The 22,420-nt window shown below is 36.5% G+C and overlaps 1 protein-coding gene across 4 annotated transcripts in view; it reads right to left on the reverse strand.

Moving 5' to 3' along the window:
- Positions 1 to 22,420, reverse strand: part of PUS10 (pseudouridine synthase 10) — a 68,959-nt gene that overhangs the window by 39,662 nt on the left and 6,877 nt on the right. For all 4 annotated transcript variants that reach the window (XM_045549670.1, XM_045549671.1, XM_045549672.1 and 1 more), the window contains 2 exons: positions 22,044 to 22,130; positions 2,937 to 2,971 (listed from right to left, as the gene is read on the reverse strand). In XM_045549670.1, coding sequence (XP_045405626.1) covers positions 2,937 to 2,971; positions 22,044 to 22,130 — 122 coding nt within the window. The remainder of the gene's footprint in view (positions 1 to 2,936; positions 2,972 to 22,043; positions 22,131 to 22,420) is intronic.

Consider the following 22,420-nt stretch of genomic DNA (forward strand, 5'->3'; position numbering starts at 1 on the left):
TGATCAGAAAAGAAAGAATAAAGATCATTGTACCTCTAAAAATACAAATTAAGAATAGTTGATCTACCCATTCTGTATCCAGCTGAGAATATAACCGGTTACAGACAGTGTTTTCATAGACTTTGGGATTGTGGTTTAACAATGAAATACCCAGAAAAGCTTTACATCTGACAAATAACCAAATTGCTTCTCTAAATTCAAGAACTTCTTCAAACACTAAATGTTTGAGCTTCATAAACTGTTCCTAATTCTCCAAATATCAGAAACATTTTAGTATTTTAAAAGACTATCCTGATATTGTATCAACAGTTTAACTAATCAATGATATTTGCACAAAAATGCATCAGAGTTGAAAGTAAATAATGTATGAGAATATATTTTAAAGGATAAAAAGTTGAAATGAAAATACAAGAATGAAAACTATTTTAAAAATTGTTTAGAGGCCGGGCGCGGTGGCTCACGCCTGTAATCCTAGCACTCTGGGAGGCCGAGGTGGGTGGATTGCTTGAGCTCAGGAGTTAGAGACCAGCCTGAGCAAGAGCAAGACCCCGTCTCTACTAGAAAAATAGAAAGAAATTATCTGGCCAACTAAAAAATATATATAGAAAAAAATTAGCCGGGCATGGTGGCGCATGCCTGTAGTCCCAGCTACTCGGGAGGCTGAGGCAGTAGGATCACTTAAGCCCAGGAGTTTGAGGTTGCTGTGAGCTAGGCTGATGCCACGGCACTCACTCTAGCCCAGGCAACAAAGCAAGACTCTGTCTCAAAAAAAAAAAAAAAATTGTTTAGTGTCTATAAAGTTCAAAGGGTTATAGCAAAAGCCAATTCTAAAAAATGACTTAAAACATTACTCATTAAGTATTTATGAAAACTGGTGTTTTAAATCTTTCACATTCTTTGAAATGTATTTAGAGCATCTTAGTCCAGTTAAAATATTTCAACTACAGGTATTTTTTTTCCCTCCAGATTAAGAGCCAGCAGAAAGGGTTAACAAACAGCTTAGAAACCTTAGCCTTATATGTAAGGCAAAAATATAATACTTAATCCTTTAGAAGGATTAGAACTCACTAAAGTAAATTCAGACCCCATTTAGTACTTAGTAACTGAATTTCCCTCCTCTCTGTCAGATAACAACCGATGAGGACATCAGTTGCAATCACTTTTTTCTTGTTCTTTTTTTTTATTTTTATATGACTTTTTTTTTTTTTTTTTGAGACAGAGCGTGGCAACCTCAAACTCCTGGGCTCAAGCAATCCTACTGCCTCAGCCTCCTGAGTAGCTGGGACTACAGGAATGCGCCACAATGCCCGGCTAATTTTTTCTATATATTTTTAGTTGTCCAGCTAATTTCTCTCTATTTTTTCAGTAAAGACAGGGTCTTGCTCTTGCTCAGGCTGGTCTCGAACTCCTGAGCTCAAACAATCTGCCCGCCTCAGCCTCCCAAGTGCTAGGATTACAGGCGTGAGCCACCTCACCAGGCCGCAATCACTTTTGCTATAGATATAGCATAAGCACTATTCTAGAGGAAAGATGAATCAAATATGCAAGGCAGTTAATTTTTTCTAAATTCCCTGAATCGATTCTTTATTGAAAATTCCTCTACAATCTTTTCAACCCAGAATGAACTAGGGACTCTGAAGGAAAAAAAAAATCAATGTTCTGATTCTTTACTGGCAATTCCTCCACAATCTTTTCAACCCAGAAAGAACTAGGGACTCTGAAGGAAAAAAAAAAAAAATCAATGTTCTATATGTTTTCTGCTCCAGTATCCCCATATCAACCATGATCTTTTGGAAGAACTAAGCTTAAAAGTTAAAACTTTTTGATAGGAATAAAAACAGTAACTCATAAGCAATATGGGTGTAAACTGAAAACATTTAGAAAAAAGCATATTCTGGCTACAATAATAAATTTCTAAAAACATAGCATCAAATTTTGTTATTATACCAGAATCATAAGCATTTGAGACTAATTTAATAAAACCTAATTAAACCCCCAACCCTTTGATAAATATGTGGTTATTACCCTTTTAAAAATGCAGGTGTGAAACACAAAACAAAAAAGCCAAATTAATTACTTTTTCTATAAATCACTTAACCAAGTATGAGATTCTAATATAGAAATCTAAACCTCTCTCTGGGCTTTTCTCTCCAGAATATGCAGGAACCTCCAACAGTCACCTGGCCCTTTTTATATTAGTACTAAATTTTTAGTTCCAAACTCCAAAAGGCTCTGGAGAATTAAAGTTGTTTTTGTTAAACTCAGTTGGCAATCAAATCCTGATTTGAACACGTGAGGCTATTTAAAGACTTTGTTTATCAAACTTAGTGTGAATATTCATGTTTCATTGCAGAAATATTAATGTTTGATTATATAGTATTACTCCAGACCCTGGAGGGGAAAGGTATGATATATATGTATGATATTAAACACTATATTAGATTTTTAAAATCCCCAAATTCTAAATTCCAAAACACATTTGGCCTGCAAGGGTTTCAGATAAAAAACTGTGAACCTATGTTTTCTATGTTTGATCTATGTACAAACTCACTGTTGATCTGTCTTAACTGGGATCTTACTTTTTATTTTTTATGGCATAGTTTTATAATTTAGTTTGTAAGACCAATGTAAAATTTATTCTTTTAAAATAACTTCCCAAACTATATTATATAAGTGCCTAATGCATATAAAATATGTATTTACATTAACATTAAATCATCACACATAAAAATGAATCTGTTTTAATGGACTACTAATATGTTATGCAAATAAACTAATGAAACAAGGTTCACACCCTAAATTTATACAATAAATCTAGTCAATTTCTCTAGTAGCTAGTGAATTCACTCCAGAAAACAGATAGTAGTAAAAGTACTTTAAGCATCAGATAGCCTGCATTTAAAAGGTAGTAAAAATTCCCTACCTAAATTACTTACCCCATTTCCTGTTTTACCAGCAACCAGGCAGCATGCTGTAGACAATTTAGTCACACCCAGAAAGAAAAAGGGGGAAAATGTCAGTGAAATTAAGTCCGAATATCATTGCTGAAGTGCTTAACTAATTTGCTAATCAAACTCCCCTTTTTAGGAGAGGAGTCGGTGTTCTGAAATGTGGCAATGACTTCACTCTCATTTAAAATCAGAAATGAGGTAAGATTTCACTTTGCAATGCTGGCTTGCTGTGGCCTAGGAATTCAACAGGGTATCCCCCTCCTCCCTACAGATTTCTATTTCTCATTAATGAGGTATGAGTGTTTCTTAACATGTATAGCATACATTTAAAATATCTTATTATTTCATGGGGGAAAGCCCAAAGTGACTAAGTACACAGTCCCTAAAACATACAATTGAAGGCCTAGGGGTTTTTTTGTTTTGTGAATTAAGACTAACATTTTTAACTCTATCTAGTTAATGATATCTATGCTTAAGTGTTCAAAAGTAAAATGTAGTAATGTCTATAATTCATTTTGAAATACAACAAAAAGATGGATAAATGGATGGCTGATATATATAATAAAGCAAATATTTAAAAAAATAGTAACAATTATAGAGTCTAAGTGGCTATATGAGTCTTCACTAACAATTCTTTCAACTTTTTTATATACCTTTGAAAACTCTCATAATAAATATTAGGGAAAACATTCTGGGAAGGATTAATAAACTGAAAAAAATTACTAAAATGAGGATGATAACATTCACAATCACAGTTGTTATGAGAATTAAATGAAATTTATGTAAAATGCTTTGCATAGTAAGTACATAGTACTAAGATTTCTCAGTTTTCCATTAGATTCCCACAGCTTTCACCTTAAAGAAAGGTAATTCATGTCCTGCCACAGTATATAACATTTGTAAACATGACAGGAATATATATGTAATAAATCAATAAAATACCATATGTGGTCTCTGCTTGTACATGTCACAAAAATGGCCAGTCATCATTCACATCCACTCAAGACATGGCTTCATTTAAGTATATGCTGTGGTTCATATGTAGAGCCCTGTCCTTCTAAACTAACAGGACTTCCTTCAAGTGACCAGCAACGCTCTAGAGATGTCTAAAGACTGGTGATCATTCAGAAACATTAGGCACATTAATTTTCTCAGACTTGAGCCAAGCAGAGTAAATTAATCACCACCTAGGTAAGAACTGTTCCTGGTACCTGAATGTCTGTCTCCCCAGTACCTTTTGATTTGTTAGTTTGTTTACTCTGCTAGCTCAATCTAACACCATTTATAGTAGTACTATAAGACCCACTCCTTCTTTCCTTCCATTTATTCAAGCCCAATTTCAAAGTTCATGGTATTATAATACATAAATTAGCACAAGTCAGAAAACCTGGCTTTAGGCTTTACTTAATTTATGGGACTCAATTTCCTAAAGAGTAAAATGAGAGAGTTGGATTAAGATGACTGTAAACTTTTCTGGATGGCCAAATGTTACCATTAATGGACATTGTTAGTACACTGTTTTATAATGAAAGCTATTGAGACTTATAAGACTTGGAGATCATCAAAAAAATGAATAACGGTCTCCTAAAGCTGAGACACTATGGTCAATTTTGTCCCACTCTTTCTTCAGCCTCATACTTTAAGAGATCTAGAAACACTTATTTCCTCAAATATACAGGGATATTAACACTGCCCTTGGAGGGATATTGTGAGAGTTTAAAGAAATTGCATTTGTAAAGAACCAAGTAAGATTGCTGGCGTGTACTGAATAAATGGTAGTTGTTATTGTTGTTGGATTGAAACCTTATCTGCAACTTACAAATAATAAAATTCAGATTTATCCTTCCTTTAAAAGGTTTCCAGGACTTGATCCTATTCCCTCATATCCTCAAGCTGCTCTGCCATAGGTAGTTCTGGAACCTCCCTCTTTGATGAAATCTGACTTACAGAGAACTGTCTCTTCTTTAAGTGCCCTCAGACTCTTCTGTCTTTTCTCAGTGACCTTTGTGTCTCTCCTTTTGAGGCAAATGCTGTTCTCTACAGTCACTTCCAGATGATGCCATCAAGTCTGCCATCCCTTGATTATAAAGTAGGGCAGAACTGGAGGTTGCCAAGGGAAACTGGATAACCATGTGTAAGGTGAAATTAAATCAAACATCTTCAGTACCTGAGACTTGCTAAGGGGTTTTCTTTCCTAATCCTCTGCAGGCTCCCTGCTCAAGCATGCCAGCAGGTTGGACAGAACTAATCACACAGCAGGGGCTAGAAGGCTGAATCCCAAAGAAGTCAGTATTGCTCAATTATTCGATTTTTACCACATGCTTATAATGCCCTGGACCTGCCCTGGACACATTTTTCCCTTTCAGGTCACCAAGGTAATTTAATAAATGTTCTGTTCCTTAGTCAATAGAAAAAAATCCACTCTCTAGAGTAAGCAATTAAATTCTTCCTCCCCAGTAGAACCAAATGGCATTAAAGTTATCAAGTTTAATCAAATTTGATATAAGAGGCAGTATGTCACCTCCTGAAAATTCAGGAACCACACAATTTAATCCTGGACTATGCTTTAAGTTTGAGAATTTTAGGCAAGTTCTAAATGGGGCACTTGAATAAGTGCTTGCTAAAGTGCTTGTATGCCCTGGTAACACTAACACACACACACAAACTCTCTCTCTCTCCCTCTCTTCCCCCCACCCCATAGACTGGAAGGTCTACAACTGCAAATGGCTTTTGAGCTTAGAATTCTGAGGTAGAGGTTCATCTAGCACCAATGAGAGTGGGTGATAGTGGGACCAGGGATGGAGGTTGCTTGAGGCAGAGGTGGCAGAGGAAGGGGGGAGACAGAGGGAGAGAGAGGTGTTAAAATTGGCATATGGTGCAGAAGAATAAAACAGAATCCCTATCTCTCACTATAAACAAAAATTAACTCAAAGTGGATTAAAGACCTAAACTTAAGACCTGAAACCATAAAAATTCTGGAAGAAACCATAGGAAAAACTCTTCTAGACATCAGCCTAGAATCTTCTAGACATCGGCAAAGAATTTATGACAAAGATCCCACAGACAAATAGAGCAACAACAAAAATAAATCAATGAGACTTAATTAAATTTAAAAGTTTCTGCACAGCAAGGGAAATAATCAACAGAGGAAACAGACAACCTACAGAATCGGAGAAAATATTCACAAACTATGTATCTGACAAAGGGCTGATATCCAGAATCTACAAAGAACTCAAACAAATCAGGAAGAAAAACAAACAAACAAAGAAAACCATTAAAAAGTGGGCAAAAGACATGCATACAGGTTTTTCAAAAGAAGATATACAAATAGCCAACAGATATATGAAAAAATGCTCAACATGACTAATCATCAGGGAAATGCAAATTAAAAGCACAATGATATATCACCTTACCCCTATCAGAATGGCCATTATTAAAAAATCAAAAGACAATAAACGTTGGCATGGATGCAGTGAAAAAGGAATGCTTATACATTGTTGGTGGACTGTAAATTATTAATAGTACAACCTCACTGGAAAACAGTATGGAGAATCCTCAAAGAACTAAAAGTAGACCTATCATTCGATCCAGCAATCTCACTACTGGGTATCTACCCAAAGGAAAAGAAGTCATTATAGCAAAAAGACACCTGTACCCAAATGTTTATCACAGCACAATTCACAATTGCAAAGATACGGAATCAATCTAAGTTTCCATCAATTGATGAGTGGATAAAGAAAATACATACACACACACACACACACACACACACACACACACACACACACTCACCATGGAGTACTACTCAGCCATAAAAAGGAATGAAATAATATCATTTGCAGCAACTTGGATGGAATTGGAGAACATTATCCTAATGTGCAGTCCCCAACCCCAGGTACCACAGACTAGTACTGGTAGCCTGTTAGGGACCAGGCCACAGAGCTCTGTCCCCCAATCCATGGAAAAATTTTCTTCTGTGAAACTTGGTGGGGAGTGGCACACAGCAGTAGGTGAGCGGCAGGCCCATAGAGCAAAGCTTCATCTGTATTTACAACTGCTCTCTCACATCACCGCCTAAGCTCTGCCTCCCCCAACCTCGCCATCCCCGCCCATCAGTGGAAAAATTGTCTTCCATGAAACCTGTTCCTGGTGCCAAAAATGTTGGAGACCACTGTCCTAAATGAAGTACCTCAGGAATGGAAAAACAAATACCGCATGTTTCCACTAATAAGTGAGAGTTAGGTGGTGGGTACACATGGTCATAAAGTGGTGTAAAGGACACTGGAAACTAAGAAGGGAGTTGGAAGGGAGGGAGGTTAGGGGTAAAAACTTACCTGTTGGGTACAATGTACACCATTCTGATGGTGGGCACACTAAAAGCCCTGACTTCGGCATTATGCAATCTATCCTTGTAACGAGAACACTTGTACCCCCTAATATTTTGAAATAAAATTTTTCTTTTTTAAAAAAGGCATGTTGAGGAACTACAATTCAGTAAAGTTGGAGCTTAGGGTATATATGTGTGCTTTGGGTATGTGTGCATAAATGAGGGTAGGGGTTCAATAATGAAACTAGAAAGGTCAGAAGGTTTTCAGTGCCAAGCTAGGACATGAACCCCAAGACTGAACCTATACCATGAGAAGAGCCACATTTATGTATACACAAAGTCTCATGGCAGCATAGAAAAGGAACATTTCATATTTGAATCTTCTGTAATTCATCAAATCACAATATAACCATTATTTTCATACTACCATCTTTCTCATGTGGTAGTTTAAGAGGAAAATAAAATATTTCTTGTACCAAATATTCATCACACAGATAGTATGAGAAAGTCATACATTCCAGAAAAATGATCCAATGCGCCCAGCCCACTTTTTTCATTTTTGTTGCCTACCTGGCCCTTACAGACATCTGTGTCTACGATTCCTGATAGAGGGAAACAAACACTAGACCAAAAGGCTGGCTCTGCTTCTAATATTGTGTGATCACTACTAGCAAGGTGGCTTCTCTCTCTGGGCCTTGGTTTCTCAATCATAAGATGAAGGGATTCAATACTTGATTATTTAGGGGGTACTGCCTATGTGGTGAGATCTTTACTGAGAACGCAGATATGAAAGACCAGTCTCTGCCCATGAGCAAACTCATGAACTAAGAGAGAAAAAGCAGGGAAGATGATAAAAAAAAAAACATTTACAGTATTAATAATAACGTTAATGAAAGGCAGAGTGGTGGGGGCTATAACAGAGATATACTTAGCCAGGACACAAAAAGGATGCTCAGCTCAATCTTGCAGGAAAAGGTCAGGTGCGGTGGCTCACCTCTGTAATCCTAGCACTCTGGGAGGCTGAGGCGGGAGGATCACTTGAGCTCAGGAATTCGAGACAAGCATGAGCAAGAGTGAGACCCCCATCTCTATTAAAAATAGTAAAAAAGGTGTGGTGGCACATGCCTGTAGTCCCTGCTACTCAGGAGGCTGAGGCAGGAGGATCGCTTGAGCCCAGGAGTTTGAGGTTGCTGTGAGCTAGGCTGATGCCACAGCACCCTAGCCCGGGTGACAGAGTGAGACTGTCTCAAAAAACAAAAAAGCCTAACAATCTTTCTTTGAAGGAACAGTTACTTAGAATTAACTGGGTAAAGAAATGGGGAAAGTATGTTCCAAACAGAGGAAACCCTAAGATACAAAGGCCAGAGAGCACTGGGAAGGTTCTGGGACCTGTCAGTCAGTGGTCCCTAAGGAGCTAAGGATGTGTGGCTAGGGAATGCAAAGGAGGACACAGGACTTAGATCACAGGGCTAGTGCACCCATATTAAGGGGCTTAATATTGCCCTCAGGCAATATGGTGCCACAGAAGGATTTTAAGCAAAGCAAAGTCCTTAAGGAACTCAGGAAAATCAAGACATTTGATAAACTAAAGCAGTAATTCAAGTAAAAAATAATCTATTATGGCACTGCTGGTAGGGATGAAGAGGAGTAGGCAACTTGAGATAATGAGGACACAGACTGGCAAGACTTGGGGACTGGCAGTGATGCTGAAGTTTCTAAATTGCCACCAAGGCCTCTCAGACTTTAAAGTTTTTTAAATCTTACATACCTCTTGGACTTATTCACAATAACAAAGATAACAGAAAGACAGACTTGTACCAATATGGAAATGACAGTTGTTGTGTGGGCAGCTGGAGGCATTAGGAGTACCCCCTGCTCCCAAATCTTCTCCCAACATACACACATATACATGTATACCTTTATGTATTTTTTCTTGCACACAAATAGCCAGTTGGGAACTGGGCTCAATAAGGAAGTTAGTAATAAGAGACACTTCTCTTCCTTCTCTCTACCCAGAACAATGGCTTAAGATTTCCTTCTTCTTCTCTTCCCCACCCCCTAGCCTGCTATAACCTTAAACTTCTGCCTCACCAGGCCTGCTCCTTACCTTGTGTCTCAGGCGTGGTGGCAGAAAGAGGAAGGTAAGAGAGGAAGGGAGACTTGGTTTCTGTAACCACTGCTTGACCCTATCACTGCACTGACTCCACCACTGTCTCCTCACCCCCACCATCTCCCTGCTTCAACGCGACTCTCTTCTTTTCCCCAGAGTCTCAGCTGTCAGACCCTGTGGTGAAAAGGCTGCAACAGACTGAATCTGGGTGTCTCCTCTGATGAATAAACTCATGTCAGCCATGTTTAAGAACCCATCAAAATCCTCTATATTATCTTACTCTACACAGTTGAGTAAAAATAAAATGAAGTTAGACCTAAGAATAGACCTTTGAACTCTAGGTTTTCCCACTACTTTGGAAATAAAAACCTTTAGATAGCACTAAAAAGCTTGAACATTTTCTTTTTGGACAATGTGAGAGGGGAAAAGCAAGGACAGATCAGCAAAGATAGAATGAATCTACAGGGCCAACTAGGTTATACAGCTCTATTAACCCAGTTCCCAGAATTGCTATTTCTATATTGTAAGTTTTAAGGAATTTTCCATTGCATCTCTCAACACTGTAGGTGCTGATGTTTGCTTAGGTCTGAAGGATTTGATTGGAAATAACCACTAGACTCTATATGCAAAATATTCATTGCAAATTTTGTTTGTAATAATAAAACCTGAAGGTGATCTGAATATTCTTCAGTTGGTTAAAGGAATTGATTTAAGAAATTCTGATTTAATTTACCACATATGTGCAGTAAAGCTCATATATGCACATGTGAACTCTGTATGTTCTTATATTGAAAGGTGACCATCATAGGCTGTTGCAAGAAAAAAAAGCTTGTAGAACATGTATGTTCCATTAAAGCAAATAAACCCAAACCAAGTATGGCATACGTATGTGAGTGTTTACATATTACCAAAATATTACTCCAGGAAATGGAAGGTAGAAAAGAGGAAGAGAGACTAATTTTACCTTTATACTCTTCTGAGTTGTTTGACATTTTCAGTAAGCGATACTACTTTTGTAATTTAAAAAATTTTTTTAATGTAATCTTGTGAATCCTTTTCAGAAATTTAAAAATTATCTTATGAACTCACAACAAATCACCTAAGTTATGTTTTGTATAATAGTAAGTTTGCTAAAATAAATTACATCTCAATTTATTATCAAATCAATTTATTAAACAAGAAATTAAAAGTAACATTAGATCATAAAAATGTTAAAGTGTTACATAGCATATTTGCTTGTATACTATTAGAGGAATCCTAATTTAAATATTATCTAATAGGTTGAGATCTGTTTTATTTTAAAATGCATTATATTTCTAGGAACTCACTATTACTTGACTCTGACCAATGAAAAACAGAGGAACAGTACAAAACAATTGCTATCTTTGGGCTGAGAATAAATTTTTATTTTTGAAAAGTTATAGGCTTTTTGAAATCTAGGATTTCTATGAGGAGCTTGTGCTAAAGATAGTATTTCTTGATTCTTTCTCTTCCTCTTTATTCTCAGTGCCTTTTTTGGACAGGGCCACATCCAATGGATTTACTCTAGATTGTGTCTACAATCCTTTAAAAACAGGCTCATAGGGTTAGAAAACCTGTCACAGGAGAAACCAGACTTTCACAACAAAAATGTTATTTGTACTTTTGCATCAGGGAAACCAAAGGAAAATACATTAAGAGTACCCACTAATTCAGAATGTGTGATGTTTTGAATGGTGGGGAATGGGGTTTATCTTTAACAAATGCTTCCTTCATAGACAGGATAGATTAATAACACAAACCACAATTTCAGGGGCAATGCTTTAAATGTATAAGAAAAAAACAGTTTTAAAGGACTCTCACATACATATTTAAAGACTATATAACTAACATGCTAATTTGCTAATTACAAATTTGGTTTTATCTATTCATTAAAAGGTATCCCCAAGGATCCTTTCAAGCTGAAATTTGAATGAATGGACTATGTTGACCTAGTTTAAGTTACTTCAAGTATTTGAAGCTAATAAAGCTCCACCTGTTTTAAAATAGTCTATATTTTACTTTTATCTATTCAAAGAAAACAGTTAACCATTTCTTTGAACGTAAACCTCATTCCGCATAAATGCAATAGAGGTGTTGTGATTATAGAATGAATGCATTGTAAACTGTAATATGCACACATAAGCCCCCATATATCATGATGTCATTTTAAAGAAGGATCTTTCTAAAAATTAGTGAATTTTATTACAATGTGAAAAATAGGTTATATGTCAAGTTATTGATATTTGAGTCTTTCTACATTTATTAAAGCAATGCACTAAAAACTTCAAAGACAATCTTTCCAGTATAAACGATAAACTCCTTTGATCTGTTAGTGTTCCTGCCACCTCCTGTTCTTTCCGAGGACTTGCCTAAGTAGTACCAGAACCAGGATGGGAAGGAGGTCATGAACTATCCTGAAAAAAACATAGGATTCTGAGACATAACTGGATTCTAGTTCTCTTTCCAACTTAGCAGAAAGTGATGTGGCAAATTAAGGGCCCTTTTGGTGCTTGTTTCCTCATCTATAAAACAAGGAGAATGAGGTTTTTTATATAACTGGAAGCTAAAATGAGATAGTCTACAAAAAAATGTTAATTGTTTTTATAATACAGGCCTCCTGACTCTCTGTTTAGTAATTCAAAAAATAAATTAAATTACTTCTTGAAACCTATTAAATAAAAAAGGGGATTTCCTCAAGCATTGCCCCTTCTAAATTCTCAGTTCTAGTTTTAATGTAAATGTTTAAGGAGGGCAATGTTTATTACATTTTGTCATGACTCTGAGAATGGAACAGTGACTGCAGTGGGCCAGTTTCTAGCTATGCATGCTTGCTAACAGGTGTGCAAGACATACAGGCAAATAACCAAGGCAGATTTAACCACATATCCAACAACAAAGTGCAGTAAGACATTGGGGAAAGGAGAAAGGCGAGGGCTTCTGGACCTGAAATCCTGTCCGGTTTAAATCCTGCCAATATTTTTATTAGGACACCTTGATATAATATTTGCAACAAATGAAGGAAGGGAGGGAGGAAGAAAGAGAAAGAGATAGAAATAGAGAAAGTAAGAGTGAGAGAGAGAGAGAGAGAGAGAGAAGGAAGAAGAAAAAAGGAACCACAGATTCCTAAAAATAACTTGGTGATAACCTGTGTAAAGGCAAGGTCTAATGACAAAGCTTTGATCTGTGGGAAATTTCAAGCACATTTCTGGAGAATGGCAGTGTGATGAGCTATTCATATATCACCACCAATTGTTACAATATGATATAAAAATAGAAGTTAAAATAAATTTTAAAAGGCCTAGGCTCATGAGATATTAAAAATGATTATTAAATACACTCATGAGATTAATTTGTAATGATTTTTTTCTACCTTTCTCTTCCATCTATCAATTTCTCTTCCATCTACCACTCCTCCATTACATAATTTTAAAATTTACAAACATTCTAGGGGTCACTATTGGGTGTGAATTCTACTATTAACTGCCACAAAGAATATAAACTCAACTATAAATTTTTTGACACGGTTTCTCTTCATATTTCTCTTTGTAATTAATTTGTGAAATAAAAACTAGATTGGTAGATTTCCATTAGGGTTGTTATAGGGCAAGAAAGTATTTCTAACCTTATAGATGAAAGAAACAAGATGGTATACTTTGGTCTTGGTAATTTGCTTAATACAGTAAATAAAAATAATGTAACTACAACAAAAACTAAAATGAGACAAATGCAAAAATTATATCTTAAAAGTAAACAAATATATCTGAACTTCTTGGTAAAGAAGGAAGATCAAATTCAGGCATGCACTTTTGCTAAGCCTCTAAAACAGCAGTAAAGAGATTTGTTAAAAGCGCATAAAATCCACCAGGATGGGGACAGTGAGAACATAGGGAATAGCAATGATCTGGAAGCTGGAAAGCAGACAGAACAGTGGTAAAGGACCTAGAACTCCAAAACAATGAAATCCTAAATTGCCAGCAGGGGAAAGTGATCCTCCATAATCAGCAACAGTTTAAGGAATAAATAGCACCAAAGAATTCTAGAAGTGGTGGGGGAGGAGAGGGGAGGGAGAAGGGGAGGGGGGAGGGGAGAGGGTGGTGGAAATTAAGAAAGTTAAGTGAAAATCTGTTGCAAAAGAGGCAGATCCTTGGATCTCCTACCCCACTCCATGCAGCCAAGCAAATGCCCCTCTCCAACCTCTAGTAAAAGATCACAGTTTTATTTTTTGGAGATGGTAAAATGAGGGTCTTTTGATCGGGGGTCATGAGTCACATTTAAGGGCAGTACTACTTTTCCACATAAACACTGGCACAAAGATGATGACATACACCCACAACTCCTGCCCCTACTCCGGTTTCTAGCTCTTGGCAGATCTATAGCGAGGAGATTGCTTCTTCTGTGAGGAATGTCACCTGACCAAGAGGGAAGACCTAAAGATAATGACATTGGAGACAGATCACTCATTATTCAGTAAAACTCACAGTCAGCTGTCCCTCTTTATTCACACATTCAGCTTCCAATTGCTTCTTATTGTGAACTCTTAAATACGATTAGCCAATCAAGGATAAGCAGGCAACCAAGGAAGCCTCTAACACAGAAGAAACATATCAAACTGAAAAAAGCAACTTTAAGAAACTAGAGACAAGAAAAAATTTCAATAATAGTAATACATATCAATATTCTTAGAAAGATAAAATATTGTGTTTATCAAACAAGAATAGGATCCTATTTTTCTAAAACATGCACATCCACACAAAAGGAGAAAATACTAGAAAATAGACAAGGCTTTGGAAATCAAAAACAATACCTATAAAAAATTTCAACAAGAAGCTCGGAAAACAAAGCTGAGAAAATTTATTAATAGTGGATCAATCCTCCCATGGAGGACAACTTCAAAAGCTGGACAAATTAAAAACTCTACTTGGAGATATCAGAAAGCGAACACAAGACACTGAAGAATTACAGGGCCAAAATCCAGAAGAAGGAAATCAGAGATGAGCCAAGCATTTTGAGTAGCTTTCCCCCAAGAGACATCTGTCGGCCAGAATATGTGGCTGAACACTGCAAGGTGGTCAAAAATTAAGAGTCCAGCACCCACCAAAGAAAGTGGTTAGGAATGTACCTGGTACGATCGCTGTGGGAAACAGTTCGGCATACTCCACCATAATCAGCCTCAGGTATTCCTTTATAGCAAGACAAATGGACTAAGGCATATAAACCCTAGATAAGATAAACTACTGCACATGTGCACTGGGATACAGCTACAAGAATGTTTATGGGGGCCAGGTGCAGTGGCTCACACCTGTAATCCTAGCACTCTGGGAGGCTGAGGTGGGAGGATTGCTTGAGACCAGCCTTAGCAAGAGCGAGACCCCATCTCTACAAAATAGAAAAATTAGCTGAGCATGGTGGCATGCACCTGTAGTACCAGCTACTCAGGGGGCTGAAGCAGTAGGATCACTTCAGCCCAGGAGTTTGAGGTTGCAGTGAGCTATGATGACTCCACTGCACTCTACAGAGCAAGACACTATCTCAAAAAAAAGAAAAAAAGAAAAGGAAAAGAAAAGACAATTTCTTAAATAAAAATGCAACTACAGAAATGATACTGCTTTTATCCTTAGCTAATTTTCTAGGGCTGTGTATAATTTGTAGTACTTAGTGCAAAGCATGGAGATATAAAGTATAATAAATCAAAGGAAAAAAAGTTTTGATTTGACAAAACTCCAACCATATCAAGTTGCATATTCAGAAGTAGGTGTCTCATCAACTATGTAACATTTAAGAGATAATATACCCATTAAAGTCAATAGACTGAGCAAACTGTTTCCCCACATTACCCATGAGGAGGGGCCAATAAACCAAACTGATAGTACAATATTGCCCTCTACTGGACTTAACTAGTAAAGATAAACCTAAAAGAATTAAGACTGAAAAGCATTTAACTTTTCATGAAATGTTCTTTTCCCATAAATGTAAGTTTAGCCTAATATTAGCATAAGTTGGGATACTCATTCTATAGTAGTTTTAGTGTGGCACTATGGTAAAGTTTACAGGAGGAATCGATCACAAATATAAGGTAACATAAAAAATAACCACCATAATAAATATTTTTCTTAAAACTGTATGGAATCTTGGAGTTGAAAAGGCTTAAGATCTCTAGCCTAACCAGCCATATAGTGAACACCTTCCTTCTATATATTTCTGCCAAGCACAGGTGGTAGGTACCCTGTATCCATGGGTTCCACATCCATGGATACAATCAGCCATGAAAAAAAAAATATTCAGGGGGGAGAAAAAGCATCTGTACTGAACATATACAGACTTTTCTCTTGTCATTATTCCCTAAATAATACAGTATAACAATTATTTACATAGCATTTACATTGTATTAGGTATTATAAATAATCTGGAGATGATGTAAAATATAAGGGAGGATATGTGTAGGTCATACACAAATAGTATGCCATTTCATATAAGAGACTTGAGCATCCATGTATTTTGGTATGGGAGGGGTCCTGGAACCAATCCCCCACAGACACCGAGGGACAACTGTAGTTGCTCTGCCTTGGCTTAAAACACCCTGGTGAGAAAGCTTACCATCTCTGGAGATGATGTATCTTGTTCTGGATAATTCCTTATAGCTGAAAGCTATTTCCCTCCTGATTCTATCCTTGCAGCAGTCTAATCTCTCTTTTATAAGGAAGTCCCTCAAATACCCAAGGAAAGCAAATTCATCCCAATGAATCATCTCTTCTCCAAATTAAGTAAGCTCCAAGTTGCTTCAGCAGTGACTCGTGTGACCAGGTTTCAGATGTTTCCACCATTCTGAATATACTAAATCCTCTAAATGTCTATTCATTTTCTATTGCTACTAAAACAAATTATCACAAATTTATTATTTTACAATTCTTTAGGTCACAAGTCTGATACAGGTCTCACTGGGTTAAAATCAAGGCGTCAGCAGGGCTGCATTCCTCACTGGAGGCTCCGAGGTAAACCTGTTTACTTGCCTTTTCTAGCTTGAAGAGGCCACCCACATTCCTCAGCTCATGGCCCCCTTCCTCCAACTTCTAAATGAGCAACATTACACCTCTCTGACCATTATTCCATAATCACATCTCCCTCTGACCCTGACCTCAGCCTGGAAAGGTAATTTTAAGAACTTGTGATTAGGTCCCTCCTGGATAACCCAGGATAATCTCCCCAATTCAGGGTCCTTAACTTTAATCACACCTGCAAAATCCCATTTTTCATGTAAGTTAGCATATTCACAAGTTCTGGAGATTAGGGTGTGGACTACACAAAATGCCCTCCCATTTGTCCTTGTTTCTTTAAAGTAGAATGCTCCATCAAACATGGCACTCCAAGAATGGTCAGCACTAAGTAAAAGACGACTGTCACTTTCCTCATTCCAGATACTATACTTCTAATATCTGGACTAAGATCCAAAGAATTTATCTATATCATACTCCTAATTCTTCTTGTCTAATTGTCTTACTATCTACTTAACTAAAACACGTACACCTTCTCTATAAGCACAGATTCTAAGCGCTCCTGCCTCATCAGTTGTTTTTTTTAAACCTGATATAAGAACTTATGTTTATTCCTGTTAAATTTCATCTTGTTAGATTTTCCCTATTCTCAAGATCTTTTTGAATCTTAATTCTAACGCTCAACCTATCTGTTATATTCTCAACTCTGGGTCATGCACACCTATGGGGCAGAGTATAGAAAGAGTCCTGCGGCACATCAGAAATCTCCCTGAAGTTCAGTGATCCTTAAATTTCAATGTGTACATGAATCATCGAGGAGTTTCCATGCCCTTACCTCTAGAGATTATGATTGAGGAGGTCTGAGACAAGGCCCAACAATCTGTTTTCAATACCTTTCCACAAGTCAAATTCACATGGTTAATCTGCGGACATTTAAGGAAACACTGTCCAATGTGACACTAGTCATTAATTAGTTCCTTTTGAGTATGGTCAGTCTGGCACAATCCAACCAATTGTTTTCACATCCTGCTCATGTTTCCTGCCACTTTCAGGAAGTTATCATGAGAAAGAAACCTGGTTAAACCATTTGCTGAAATACAGTTAGGATGGTGCTACTCTATTTCCTGTTTTGCCAGTCCTGCTAGCCTGTAAAAGGAAGAACTGATGCAGACCCAATTTGTTCTTAGTGAACCTGTTCAGTGTACTGACAACCAATTCTTCTTTAAGCTTATTGCCCACAACTCACTCCTTTAGTTCCTAATCTAGAATCCTGCCAGAGTTTCAGAGTCAGGCTGACCGGTTAGTAGTTAACAGAACCAACTTTCTTCACCTTTGGAAAACTGGAACTGGCCTTATGTGTCTTCAGTCATCTGGAAAATCTGCTATCTTTTAAGAGCCCTCAAAGATCATGGACAGCTGCAAGTTCTTTCTGACTCTATCCTGGAATGTAATCCACCCAGGCCCAAACACTTGAATCCATTTAGAGAAGCTTCACGACGTGGAGCTTTTGCTCTCCCTTATCAATGATCATTCTACCCTTTTCAGCGTAAAGATCATTTTCCTGGACAGAAGCAAATAGGATTTTCAGAGTTCTGCTTTGTCTGTATCATCTGTCAGCAGCATACCATCAGTTCCAAATAGCAGATTCATCCCCCTTTCATCTTTTCCTTGCTCAAAACATAATTTTAATGCCCCAAATATTTCTTAGCAATTCTTGCAAGCTTCTATTCACTAATGGCTTTAGTTTTCTGGTTGCTATTCTTGCAAGTCTAAGCCGCCTTCTTTCATTTGCATTAATTTGACTTCACCTTTTCCTGTATTTCTTTTGAAAGTGACATCAGGTTGGCAAAAGAAAAATTTAACTGTTGGAGTTGAGTGATAAGTACACAGGGATTCATTAGGCTAGTCTTACTAGTGTACAAATTTCCCAAAATAAGAGACAGAGATCCCCCATTTCTTCTTCATTGGGATGTATTTCCCCCCTAAACTTTCTTTTATTCATTAGGATAATTTGGTTTGAATTAAAGCATGAACTGCACTTTCTCTAACTCTCCCAATCCTTTTATCTTCCAGCCTAGAATCTGATGCCATTTTTCTCTGACTGCCTTTACTTTGGACTGTTTGAAATCCACCTATCAAAAGTTTAGAATATATTCTAATTATGCCTGTTCTTCCTTTCCTTCAGGAATACAAATTTAAAAGGTTATCAAGTTTTCGTTTAGGGCTAGATTGGTTCCCCTAGCGTCCTTTAGGACAGTGGTTCTCAAAGTGTGGTCCTTGAAACAGCAGAACCAGCATCACCTGTGAGCTTGTTAGAAATGCAAATTCAACCTACCCTGTTAGAATCTCTGGGAATGGAGCTTGGAAAACTCTCCAAGTGAGTCATGCATGTTAGAAAACCACTGCTCTAGAAGAAGAAACTGTTCCAATCTAAATATCTTCAGGTAATGTACTTTTAGCCAAATGTGATTTTCATCAAGTGCCTACACACTGGGAGTCTCTCATTCTGCATCCATTAATCTTTGTGACTCTCTTGTATCTGCAACTCATCAACCTGCCCCTTGGCCAGATGGCATACAGTATACTTCCACTCCTCTATCTATTCCCTGTTTCTCTCTCCTTATAGTTTCCATTGATGGTGTTCAGCATCAGGATCTCAAATCTCAGTGTAGGCATATAATTTCTTGCCATATCACACTATTACATTTTTCCTTTTAAAAAATCTGAGCCTTATAAAAAAGACTTATCCTTCCACTATTATATTCCAATGGTAAGCCCAAACCCAGAAAGTCATCATGAGATATTTATTACTCTCCCTTATGCTCTCAACTTTATCATTCAAATTTTCTATGCCCTTATACACTTTGGAGACTTATGTCTCCGAAGCATTGTCCCACTACTTTCCATATTGTTGTCTTTTGTGAATCCCTGAATACTCCCGCTATTTATTCCACATACCAAGTCTTATTTGATGTCTAACAATGTTTCATCAGTTAATCTGGTTATTTTTCTCCTTAACAGTATTCAGTTTAAAGCTGTCCTGACCAGATCAGCTAGTTCTTAGGAAAACACATTCAGGATATATACTTCATCCCTCCTTCCATACTCTCCCAAACTCAGTAGAAAATGATGATTATCATACTAACTGCAGACTTTCCTTCCTAAGCTTTTAAATTAATGTTTGTATAATGATGATAAACAAAACCTATAACTATAACCAGAAAGGGATTTGTAGGACCAGAAATATGGATGGGTTAATATAAATTTTATAGTTTAATTTTTTAAAAATACTTAAGGTCATCCCTTTACTTGGTTCTTTTGTAAACAGGAATATAATAAATGCTACCATATTGATACAATATTATTTTCTTTCAAATCAATATATCTGTGATCATAATTTACTTCTTAGAAGTAGAAAAAAATCAAATCATTCAAATTGAATCAATTGTATATTCCACTCTGAATTATGAGGTAACTATCACCAATCAGTTCCATGTATAGTATAATGATGTTTGTTCTACACATAGACAAATAAGTTATAAGTTAAAAATATTTATAAGATCTAAATTGAAAGCCACAATGTAGAACATGGTACTAGAGAAGTCACAGAATTTATACTCAAAATGCACAAATCTTCTGAAGATATGTGTAACTAGTTTAAATTGGGATGTATAACAAATAAGTAATTTAAAAAGCAATTTGTACCCAGTCTGGCTTACACAGCATATCTCAACTCCAAAGAAGTGATAAAAGATGGCAATAAAAGAAACAAAGCATGATAATAAAAGAAGATCATGAAGGGAACCATAAACATAATTTTCTGAAGAAATCTGGGATGCAAAGAGTATACTGCATATAAAACTGTATTTTTCTTGAATAATTATTATTCTTAGGAAATGAATGGGTAAAAATATATTACTCCTTAATACAAATAAAACACTGAAACACACTAAACTGTGGAAATATATTAATTTTCCAGTAACTGGAATAGTCATATATTTCTGCTAAATAGTTTACTAGTTAAAATCAGTTACAAAAAGTAGAGTTTAAGCAGAATTTTACTATTTTTAAAAACAGCATCTTCAGCTGGGCACAGTGGCTAATGTCTGCAATCCCAGCACTTTGGGAGGCCAAGGAAGGAGGACCGCTTGAGCCTAGGAGTTCGAGACCAGCCTGGGCAACATAGCAAGATCCTGTCTCTACAAAAAACAAAAAAATTAGCCAGGTGTGGTGGCAAGCGCCTATAGTCCCAGTTACTCAGGAGGCTGGGGTGGGAGGATCACGTGAGCCTCAGAATTCAAGGTTACAGTGAGCTGTGATCAGGCCACTGGACTCCAGCCTGGGAGACAGGGCAAGACCCTGTCTTTAAAAAAAAAATCAAACAGAAAGCCCAGCAACTTCTATTTCTAATATGGAATATAAATATCTCATAAGTATACAATAATATTAAATTAATATTGTTAAAATCATCATAAGTGATAAAAATGGATAATTTTTAATGCAAAAAGCTTTGAGAGGAAGTGTTTGGTGATAAGATATAAACCACATTCAGAAAATATACTCCTTATTCCTATTTTTGTTACTCAAGCGATGCAAGTTTTTGTGAGTCACTTAGCTTTCTCTCTACCAAAATTGGACCCTAAAGATGACTTATCTGTGAAAAACGCTTTGGTGATTGACCAGAAAATGACTCTGTTTATAAAGCCAATATATTGTCATCATCACCTCCTTTATTTTTCCATTTGCTCAGTTATCTTGTCATCAACAGAGCTACTACTTAAAATCATTCTACTCTTTTTCACTTTCCAGCTCTTCTTTATCATTCTATCCAGCTTCAACAATCTTCAACCTATTTGGGGATAACAAACATGCTCATCATCCAACGAAAGTGATGGTTTAAAAGGTAATATTCTGGGGATGCTTTGGGATTCTTAAGGGAAAGAGATCTCAAATATAAATGGATATGTTTAGAACTCACAGTTGTAATTTGAGATTAGGAAGTTTCTCACTATACTTCATTTAACCCTGTTAACAAAGATAGCTTTAAGTTTTTGTGTCAGTTTTGACACACAAGAATGGTACATTCTCATAATGTAACATTACATTACAAGGTAACGGTAACATAATATAACGTAATATAATGTAACATAATGTAACAATGGCTACTTTTGTTTCACTTAAAGAAAAATGTTAAAATAAACATGAAGCTATTTCTCTTTTCGTTGACTAGAAAAGGTGCCATCTTTTTATATTTTACTCCAGAGAATAAGAAGATTCATAATTGAAATAGCCCTATCCTAGGACTATTATAAAATACACATATCCTCCTCAAAAGATCTCTGGAGACCTGGTCAAATCTCTTTCTCTGACCATCATGCTTCACACAGAGCTAATACTCAATAAACGTAAGCCATTTAATGAGAGCCTTTAAAAAAGATGGCAGTCCTATCACTAAATTTGAACAGATAATTCTTTTTCATTCATTCACTCAAAAAGTATTTATTAAGCAGCTATAAATTGCTTCAATCATTCAATAAGTACACAAAATGCAAAAAATAAGGTAAGGAATATTTCTACATTCCCGTTTTTTAAGAAATTCCTAGCATTCATTTCACATATAGTTTTATATGTGGAAATGATCTTACCTCTCTTACCGACAACTGTGGTGGGAAGGAGACTGAAAACACCAAGTTGGTGAATTCAAACCCAGAGGCCTCAACCTTTTGGCACACCTAAAAAGGTATTACAAACATGTAAATTCCCAGGAATTGCTGGAAATATTACTCTAATCTTCATAACATGAAATTTTGGTCCAGGAGATGACACTGCAAAACTTTTAAACTTTCACATCTGATTGAGGAACTCTCACAAATACCCTGAGATTAAATATTTGCTACCCAAAGACTACTAAAGACTACTATCACAAGGTACCAAAACAGCCAGGACTGACACCTGAGGAACAATCTGTGTTAAAATAGTTTTCTATTAGGTCATCTTATAATTTTAAGATGTTTTCAAATAA

Source organism: Lemur catta, chromosome 4, assembly GCF_020740605.2.
Source record: "Lemur catta isolate mLemCat1 chromosome 4, mLemCat1.pri, whole genome shotgun sequence".
In the NCBI taxonomy this organism is placed as follows: Eukaryota; Metazoa; Chordata; class Mammalia; order Primates; family Lemuridae; genus Lemur; species Lemur catta.